General features: G+C 44.2%; 1 protein-coding gene across 1 annotated transcript; it reads right to left on the bottom strand.

Annotated features, from left to right (window-relative positions):
- Positions 1 to 1,824: 1,824 nt before the first annotated feature.
- LOC100273451 (uncharacterized) lies at positions 1,825 to 5,105 on the bottom strand. The gene is made up of 5 exons (NM_001147888.1): positions 4,631 to 5,105; positions 4,001 to 4,266; positions 3,769 to 3,886; positions 3,015 to 3,223; positions 1,825 to 2,633 (listed from the first exon to the last, which is right to left on the bottom strand). The coding sequence occupies exons 1-5, from the start codon at positions 4,982 to 4,984 to the stop codon at positions 2,204 to 2,206; spliced, it is 1,377 nt and encodes a 458-aa protein (NP_001141360.1). The 5' UTR covers positions 4,985 to 5,105; the 3' UTR covers positions 1,825 to 2,203.
- Between the last annotated feature and the right edge of the window lie 5,902 nt (positions 5,106 to 11,007).

Genomic DNA, 11,007 nt, shown 5'->3' on the forward strand with positions numbered 1-11,007 from the left:
ATAAAGCTTTTGCCACGTCACCACCATTAGCCATATGGCAACGTATGGCAGTACAAATTGTGACGTTTTTGGAGGCACTTATGACGAAGTAGAGCGTCATGGATTTAGTGACGAAACTAGTGTACGTCATAAAATTTATGACGATTTTTTTATGATCGTCATTGTAGTCTATTTAACACGCACCTTCTGTGATGATGACCATTTCGTCACAATGGCGTCACCGAAACACAACTTGTGATAAATAAACACTAGTTAGTGACGTAATCATAATGTCACAGAAGGCCTAAAAGGTTGTAGTGACAGGAAGGAACCGATGCCCGGGGGAGATTCTCGTGCGGGACGCCGGCACAGGGAAAACAACAAATTCCCGGCGAGGAATCGGTCTGCCAAACCAGCCCTTATTTATTATGCCCCTTACGACACGATACATATACCACCATCTTTAGACTTCACCGCTCGCCACCGCGGCTCCTGCTTCATCGCCTTGCTACATCTGACCATCATTCATGACTTGTCATCCTTCTTCTGGGTCACAAATAATGTGCTGAAGTTACAAAAATTGACCCAGTTCAATTCGAACATGTATTAAAACCCATGCAACTTAATGTGCACTATATGGTTGCAAAGGAACTCAATAACACTTAGAATCCCCGAGGGGGTGCGGAGGGTGCGGACGCACCGGGCCCCAAAAACAGAGGGCCCCCTAGTCACTGGACGCAAGTACTTTTTCTCGTCAAGCCTATCTACCCTAGACATAAATACGCAAAGAGCGACGTGCTATCGACCAATCTCGTTTAGATTGTTAAAATAATGTCTCAATTACTTATCGAATACTACATCCGTTCTAAAATAGTATTTGTTTTAGCTCTTGATTTTTATATCTATATTCAACTAGATGATGATAAATGTAGACACATATATGAAACATATACACCAAGTATTATATGAATCCACTAAAGAAGCAAAACGAATTCTATTTTGATACAGAGGGAGTATTATTTACTATACACGTGATGGTTGCATCAGCGGAGAGAAGCTTTTTAAAATTGAAATATTTTTGTGAACTATTTAAGGTCAACAATGAATCAACAAAAGTTAAATGGTTTGGCGATTCTATACATTGAAAAGAAGTTGTTGGATGACTTTGTATCACACAATGTTAGAATATATTTTTAATGATATCAGGTAATAAGTAAGCGTTTTTTGCTATATTTTACATTTGTCATATTATAAACTTCAAAACGGTACATAATAATTAGTAAGCCATTGTGTTATGATTAAACGGACTGCCCAACTTAGACTGTGTCTAACAATCACTCACCCATATGATCACACTCAAAATACTGTTTTGGATTATAGACTGTATTGTCGTTGAGTAGAGTATGAATTTAGGTATGGAGATGGATGAGTTTTATATAATCTGCCCATATTATTATATAATATATCTTTTGATCATAACATCTTGGGTAGCCTGTTGGCTCTTCCACTGATCCTTGTGTATGTTGCAAGCAGCATCTCAATTTTTTAATTATATATAGTACTTAGTATGTTATGCTATGAATATAAGGATGATAAAAAAAAACTGGACGGCTTGTATTAAGTTCTTTTCTTGCAGGTCTAGAAAACAGCCGAATCTATGCCCCACCTATCCTGAAACTCAGGTTCTCAGAGACCCTTTCGCAACAAAAGGATCGATAGAAAACAAAGTTCATTCATCAACGAAGTACAGCCACACAAGAGATCGGGGTTGCTGCTCTAGGTGAACCAACCAGTACCAAAGACCTTTCGCGTGTGGTAGTGATGTCTGGCCCAACCACATCGAATACAATCTAACAAAGCCGGATTGCATTACCGTAATTTCAGTCTCACTGCGGTTTCAGTGGACCGCAAAGTTCCTTTTACATACTACACATAAAGAAAGGCCAGACCAACATAGCATCCATCCATTTTCAATGGAAATGAACTATACCGTTGTATTTTCCATGCCCAATGAAATCTACGTAATTCCAATCATGGCAATACTCAAAGATGGAAAGTAATATCAAATGGGCGCACAAGATTTACCCAGCTCGGCTAAATGCCCTGAGGAAATGTACTAGACCTACTAACCAAGGTTAGTGATGTATGTACATGTACATATAGATTTCTAAGGCTTGGGAAAAAAACAGATACAATCAGACCAGACGTTTGCAGAGTGATCTATTCAAACATCCGAGCAGAACTCCAAGCTATCCAGATGGTGCTCAAACGATCCAGCCAGTCTGTCCGCGTCCTGGACCCGCAGTCGCGTGCCTTGCTGCCCGACGACGACAGCAGCTACCCGCGACGCCAGGAGTCCTATGCCTTTCAGGTCAGAAGCACCCCGGAGGACGCCGTACAGAATCCCAGAAGCGTATGCGTCGCCAGCGCCACAAGTGTCCACAGCCACGCATTGTGGTGGAGGGATGTATATTGCTTCACCTTTCACCCCAATGTAGGAGCCATGCATGCCGTCAGTCACAGATACTAGGGGAACAGAGTGGCTTAAGTATCTTGTGGCTGACATGGGACTGTCTGTTGAGGGTAGCTCGCACAACGCCCTTGCTTCATTGGCGTTGGCGAACAGTATATCTGCATAGTTTCTTACAATGTCCCTGAAAATTGTTTTGGTTCGGCGGTCATTAGTGTCGTAAGCTGAGGGCATAATACAGATGCATTAACTAAAAATGGCTGGTTCTGGAAACATGAAAAAACGCTTTAATGGTACTAATTCATGAATAATTATGCCCTAAGGTTATTTTGCTAGTTTCAGTGATAAAACCAGATATCGAATAATGTGGCCTTTGTGAAGCACATAAAATAAAAGGGACATAAGATGCTTAGCGATCCTCTTTTTAGTCAATATGCACTATCAATGGAAGCAAGTAAAAGATTGGGCATGTACTCATGTAGATCTGGAAACGTGTGCAGCTGGGCCCAGATGGTCCCAAGCTGCGAATCTGACAGGAAATCCTTTGAAAGAAGGGTAGTCTCACCGAAAGTCATTGTAGCAACGCTTGATGCAAGATACATCTGATGCAGTAACAGCAATGATTGCACCATTCTTGTGAGCATCTTCACACGCTTGCTTGATAGCTTCAATTGTGTGAGGCAGCTCAAATAGATAACCTTCCACAATTAGTACATTTGATTTAGACACTAAACTGGCCAAGTCTGAATCGTAACTCAGAGTTGACGAAGTACCCTGCAAAGACAGGAAGCGCATGCCACTGTTTGAGCATATATTTGTTGCAGGTGCAGCACAATCTAGATGATTGGCCAATGAATTATACTTTTCCAAAATACAGGCTCATGAATCAAGGATGTATCATTAAGATCACATGATAGTTTTGCTTCCATATTCATACTACTACAAACAATACCATGACAAAAATCCCTGGAAATTTCACTTCATCCTTTGCACATTGATATTCATATGATTTAGATATGGTATAGACTCTTAAAGCTATCTCCAATAGCTTACCCATTCTCATATTCAAACTTCACTGTGCGAACAGTGCAGTCTACAGTACATAGCAGTGTTTTTGGTCACCATGTGGGTGAAATGCTGGAGACGGTCTAAGAGGCCAGATAGTGAACTGTTTAATGTCCAGACACAAGTTGGTGCCCTGAGGTGTCTAAAGAGTGTAAAGAGGGCTGGGAAAGCGCAGTAAGCAAGTGTAACTGAAATAATATCTGACAAGTTCAGATATAGAAGAGTTGTCAGCAAAGGAAGTAAAAGGAATTGACCTGATACGCAAGCATAGTACGCTGTGCATCCGGCGTTGTTAGAACAATGACAGTTCCAGTTGTTCCATCTTTGACCGGCTTAGACAGGAAGTGCACATTAGCACGGCGCAACTTTGCCCTAAAAGTGTGATTGAACAGAAAGCATGATGTCAGCCAATACTCTAAAGACTCAGTGCAGAAATAGGACATCATGCAAACCTGCAATAGAAATAGTGACAAATTAGTGAATTACCTGTAGAAACTACCTAGTGGGTCACTGCCCACACTGCCGCCCATCACAATATTAAGCTCAGGGTAGCCAGCAGACTGGCTACTACCAAGCCTTGCCAGCGCAACGAGCGAGTTGGACAGGGAGCCTCCAGCTGCAGCCTTGTAGCTGCATCCATCCATGGCACGCAAGACCCGTCCCCTCTCCTCATGGTTTATGACCTTTCTCGTGCCCTTCTCTATGCCCAATCTGTCAAGGAACTCGTCATCCACCATCCCTGAGAAGTCAACCTATTTGCCCCGCAGAACAGTGACTAGTCAGAATTGATCTTAAGTTCTCAACAACACACCCGTACAGATAGAAGTTTGAACTACTTTTCACAAGTTGCATCTTCCTGATCAATACTTGAGAGGCAAGTAGAGTAACTGGCCCAACAGTTTATTCAGGCATCTAATTATAGTTGTAGCCTAATACGGAGTCAAAGCATCCTGAGTTTGATCAAGTTTATTTAAAGAATATCAATAAATATGGTACCAATAAGTATCATTAGATTCTTCGTTGAATATAGTATTGCATTATATATATCTGGTTTCATAAATATTGATTTTTTTCCTATAAACTGGGGGAGGGGGAGAAGACCAGGGTTGCACGCACCATCGCCTGGCCGAGGCCCAGCACGTCCCATCTCTCTGGCCCAACGGCCGCCGCGGAGAGCTCCACGGCGTCGTCGATCTCGCCCTCCCGCTGCCCCACTCGTAGGACGTGCTCCTCCTCCTCGTCGCTCTCACTGGCGCCGGCGTCCGATAATCCGCCGAGGAGCGCTCGCGCCGCCCAGCCCATCCGGCGCACAACGAGCCGGTGCCAGCTACAGGCGCGCGGGGAATTCCCGGGTCCTCGGCGCGGGGCGAGATGTAGGAGCGAGGAAGGGGGGCGAGAGTCTTGAGAAGAAGAGAAGCGGCGGATGATTCGGGAGGGAGAGGAGACCGTGGAGGCGGTGGTGAGCGCCATTGTGGGTAGCCAGCGCGCCGCGCCGCCGTGGCGTATTTGGTGAGGAAACGGATTGGGGTAATCAGGTCCCGACCCCCGAGATGAGATGGGGGCGCGGCCGGCTGCAGCTGCTGCCTCGCTGCCTCGCTCCCTGTCACTAGAAAAGAGGGGAGAACATATGTATATAATAAATAATAGCCGAAATTATATAAATTAAACAAATAAAAAAGAAGAAATAGACCTATGCGTGACCAGACACGACGAGAGTATGGCTGCCTCGCTCCCTGTCACAAAAAAGAGGAGAATATATATATATATATAATAGCTGAAATTATATAAATTAAACAAATAAAGAAGAAGAAATAGACCTATGCGTGACCAGACACGACGAGAGTACGGCTGTCTCGCTCCCTGTCGCAAAAAAGAGGAGAATATATATATTTATATATATAGTTGTATATTTTGAGCCTCGCCACCCGGGATGGCAGTTGGACCCGTGGGTATGGATACCCGCGGGTTTCGTACCCGGTGGATATGGATAGAAAACTCACCCGCGGGTTCTATCGGGTCGGATACCCGAAATATATCGGGTTGGGTATGGGTAAAATAAATTACCCGCGGGTATCCAGTAGATATCCGAGATATCAATATACCTTTTTAAATGTGATACATCCACTAAAAATTAAGGACCATAATAAAATGGAGCCAAAAAAATACACAACAATCCTGGTTTTGTTGCATGCTGGTTGTTGCTACTTCACCATGGACACAGGCACGACCACGGACTGCTGTTGCTGGCGGCAGGCTGCTGCTACTATACACCATGTCACGGGCTGCTGAAGCTGGTTGCTGCATGATGTTTTTATTTATCAATTTATCATGGCGCATGTGTTGTTGATTAATGAATATTAATTTGTGCTAACAGTCAACTGTAATGTAATAGAGATCAATGAGACATTGACAATGTTATGATTGTCAAATGTCACCTGCTGGAGCTGGTTGCTGCATGATGTTTTTATTTATCAATTTATCATGGCGCATGTGTTGTTGATTAATGAATATTAATTTGTGCTAACAGTCAACTGTAATGTAATAGAGATCAATGAGACATTGACAATGTTATGATTGTCAACTGTCATAAACTCATTAAGTTGAGATATTGTATCGACGTGTAGCTAAATATAGTCATTCTCGTGTTGTACTGGTGATTAGATGGAAACTAAAATATTTTATGTATTTATTATAACACTAACTGAATGTTATTTAGTCTACAGTAACATATCTACTGGATATCTGATACCCGGTGGATACCCGATGGGCATGGGTACGGGTACAGTTTCTCGCCTGATTGGCTTGGTGGGTATGGATATTTGTAGAAGTCTCGGGTATAATTTCGGGTCGGGTATTATTATACCCGAACAAAATCCGACCCCGCTGCCATCCCTACTTGCCACCATTCCTATTCTGCCGCTCCCGTTCTGCCACCATTCCCGTTTCTCATTCTCATGTTCTATCATCTCCCGTTCTGCCACCATTCCCGTTTCTCATTCCCATGTTCTATCATCATTCTATGTTCTGTCATTTCCATTCCCCCCTCCTCGCAAAGCTCATTCACATTCCCCCGTACAGCTCACGTCTAGCTAAAATTAAAAAAACACACATGTCCTCAAGGAGATTTGAACTCGTGACCTCTTAAGCAAAGGCCAAGAGTAGCTACCACTACACCACATGTGTGTTTATGTCAGCATCTATGACAGGAAACACATCTACTACATCTCTTACCAAGCTTACTTGCTACCCTTGCACAATGCGTAGTAGTAGATAAGTATCACATAGATTCTTGAATTATATTTTTGGATGAAGGTAATATTATTTAAAGAAGAGTTTTGCATGCAATTTCTTTTGTTTGAATAATGTTTTATACTTAAATCTCTTTTTTGCATGCATGACATTTATTCTTCGTAATATTTTTTCCATGGATCAGACTTGTGAGTCATTTTTATAAACCAACGTCAACCATGAATCCATATTTCTTACTTGAAACCCCGAACAAACACCATGAGCAGGAAGCACTCGCGTTGGCGTCGCTCATCGATGACGAGAAGAAGCTTGCCGACTGTCAGTCCGACCTCTAGAAGCAGTCCTATGTGGCTACATGCGCCGCTGTGTACGACATGCTCCCGCGAAGCCGCCGCTTGGACGCGGTCCAGAGCAGCTGCACCGCACTGTCCATCGTTAAGCAGGGGGGCCTCATGGTTGTCGCCAACATCGACGACTCTCGGGTTGTTCTAGACACCGCATCCGATGACGACGCCATCACGCCGTCCAGCTCATCGTCCACCTGAAGCCCAACCTGCCACGTAAGTCGCTACTGACCGGACATGAATTCTTGTGCGCTGGGACGATGGATGTTGCTGACGTTGTGTGAGTGTCCTCGAACATGATGTATGTAGTGGAGTAGCGCATCCGGTGGTGCAACGGCCAGGGGTACTACCTCGCTGATGAGCCCGGGGTGCACTTCGTTTGGCAGCCCAACCAAGAGTCATCGGTACTCGTCATGTCGCGCGCGTTTGACGACTACTATATCGAGGATTGTGGCGTCATCTTGGCGTCGGAGGTGATGCAGAGGAGGATCGACAACAGTGGCCAGTTCGTCATCCTCGCCACCGCCAGGGTAGCTTTTGTGCCTGTCTGCCTTTAATTCTCTTCGCAAACACACACTTGCCTTTTTGTTTAAGCAAGAGCGTATGGTGGTGTGTGTCTGATGACTAACGATGTACGAGGGAATTTCTTCCGGCATGTGTGGAACGTGCTCTCCAATGATGAGACCATACAAATCGTGGCATATATCGAAGTCTGCATGATACTGATGGTTGTAATGTAGTGGTGAAACAACTAGATTAAAATAACAAAATTTATGTATGACTAGGATCATAAATTGATTATGAAATATTTTCTCATAACAGTATAACACACATTTTGTATATAAGTTATCATAGTATATTGGTATTATATATTCCCGTTGCAACGCACGGGCACTCAGCTAGTAATTATATGAAGCTCTGATTTAACGCTGTCATTCGGTTCAGCCGCACCAGGTACATACGGCTATAAAAAGACCCTCCAGGGATTATATTTTAGCGGGGTGGTAGTTTCCTTGGGCGAGCGAACGACAACGGCGGTTTCCTCGGGCATGTGAGCGGCGGCGATCCCGGGGGCTAGCAGTTGTGGTGCGTTGAGACGGGCGACCAGCGGCGACGCTCCTATGGAGGACGGACAAGCACCAACGGCGCTTTCGAACCGGACGAGCGACGACGGCGGCGGTTTCCTCGGGTGTGCGAGCGGTGGCGATCCTGGGGGCTAGCGGGTGTGGCGCGCCGAGGCGGTCGATCGGCGGCGACGCTCCTATGGCGGGCGGGCAAGCATCGACGGCGCTCCCGAACCGGACGAGCGACGGTGGCGGCGGTTTCCTCGGGCATCCGAGCGGCGGCGATCCTAGAGGCTAGCGGTTGTGGCACGCCGAGGCGGGCGACCGACGGCGACGCTCCTATGGCGGGCGAGTAAGCACCGACGGTGCTCCCAAACCAGACGAGCGGCGGCGGTGCACCCTAGGCCCAGTGGTGACGGTGATTGCGCGAGGCGCGGTAGGCTTCGGTAGCAGCAACGGTGGATCTTGGAGGAGTGCACACAGCGGCGAATCCCAGAGGCGCGCGCCGCGGAGTGGCGCCCGCTGGCGTCCCCTCTCCTGCGACGACGTCGGCCTTCCCTAGGCACGAGCAACGACGACGGACTTCCCTAGGCGGCGTGCAATGGCGAATCGACGACCATGTTTTTATGCTATTTTGTATACATATTTATGCTAACGTCAATAGGTTTTTATAATATTTCTATTCACATTTTATGTAAATGTTTGTTATTTTTGTGTAGTGTACCGCAATGCATAAATACCTTCGACATGTAGCATAATTAGTATCAGTATATATCATAAATCGGTTCTAACGAGCCTAACTGCATGGCTGTTGGTGAGATCCTATATTTATGGACGAAATAAAACATTTAAAATCAATTTTTTGTTTCCATGCATGTCAATTCGTTTCCTTTCAACTCACATTCTTGTCATACTAAATTTGTGCGTAAACAGATTTTGTACACAGTGTACTGCATTACATAAATACCTTCGACGTGTAGAATAATTAATCTCAGTGTATATCATAAACTGGTTCTAACGAGCCTAGATGCATGGCTGTTTGAGAGATCCTATATTTATGGAGGAAATTAATGATTTAAATCAGATTTTTTGTCTCCATGCATGCCAATTTATTTTTTTTCAACGCACATTTTTGTCATCCTAAATTTGTGTGCATGCAGTAGGAAACATATTTTTTCCTCGTTATATAGCAGTGTATAAATATCTATACCATGTAGCATAATTAGTGTCAATATATATCATAAACCGGTTCCAACGATCCTACCTGTATGGCTGTTGTCAAGATCCTACTTTTATGTACGAAATAAAGCATTTAAATCAGATTTTTTTTGTTTCCATGTATATCAATCTATTTCCTTTCAACACACATTCTTATTATCTTAAATTTGTGTGTATGCAACAGGAAACATATTTTTTACGTGGTGTACCACACTGCATAAATATTTATACAGTGTAGTATAATTAGTATCAGTATATGTCATAAACTAGTTTCAACGAGCCTAACTGTATTGCTGTTGTAGAGAACCTATTTTTATGAACAAAATAAAGCATTAAAATCAAAAAAAATTTGTTTCCATGCAAGTCAATCCATTTTCCTCTCAACGCACATTATTGACATCCTAAATCTGTGCACATGTAGCAGGAAACTGAGTTTTTATGGAGTGTACCGTATTGCATAAATACATACACTGTGTAGCTTAACTAGTAGCAGTATATTTCATAAAATATTTCCAACGGGTCTAGCTGCATGATTGTTATTGAGATCCTATATTTATGGAAGGAATAAAGCATTCAAATCAGTTTTTTTGTTTTCATACATGCAATAGTTAACGGATACACTTCCTAATTTCTCGCGTATGCATGAAAACAAACTACGCGCATGCAAGGAATGGACGCATGCGGGAGGTGGGCTGGCGGGCGCGCTGCGGTGGTGCATGGCTGGCTGGTTGGGGCTTCCAGTATGCTATGTAAGCTCATGGATCCCAATAGCCATACCATATATATACTCATTATCCAAGTTGTACGCAGTCGATAATAATTGATTATTACTGAACAATTTTTGGCAATAATCAATTATTACTGATCAGGTGAAGCTTCATCTTAGATGACAAAAGGCACATACATATATATGGCAGCCTAGTGCATCGGACCGCATACAAGACTTGGTCATGTGGTTCACTGGACCGCCTACAATGAAGATAGAGGTCTCGAGTTTTTGGCTCAAATTCACCGGACCTCGAGGGTCTGGCGCAACGGTTACCTCAATAGTAGATTGTTGGCCAACGGCTAGTTGATGTGGCACCGGGTCTGGTGGTGCACCGGACTAGTCCAATGTTGGCCAGAAGAACAAGGCTCCTGTCACGACCCCGGAGACACTGCTACATTTGAAGGTCCAGTGGCGCACTGGACATCCGTGGACAGAACCTTCTTGGATTGTTTTAGCAACTACTATGGGACGCCTTGGAGCTATAAATAGGCCCTTCGTCGACCTCAACCAGAGCACCCAAGTAGCATACAAGTGGAGAACAAGTGCATACTCATTCCCTATCCCTCTCTTATGTAATTCTATGTAGAATCAAGTATTAACGTGTGTAGGCCAAAAGAGAGGCGGAGTGCTACTGCAAGAGCGAGTGGTGATCTTGAGCAATATTTTGTCTTGCTACTCTACCGTTGAGCTACCAAGTTATGATAGCCTCGGTACCGTTGTAACCAACATCTGAGGTAGTGGAAGACACAGTTTATCACACTGGTGATAAACCTGAGCAACCGGAGGAAGTTGAAATAGACTCCAAGCCAAGTTGGCTAACTCCAATGTGGATGTAGACAAGCATTTCAG

Source organism: Zea mays, chromosome 1 (genome assembly GCF_902167145.1).
Source record: "Zea mays cultivar B73 chromosome 1, Zm-B73-REFERENCE-NAM-5.0, whole genome shotgun sequence".
Taxonomy (NCBI): Eukaryota; Viridiplantae; Streptophyta; class Magnoliopsida; order Poales; family Poaceae; genus Zea; species Zea mays.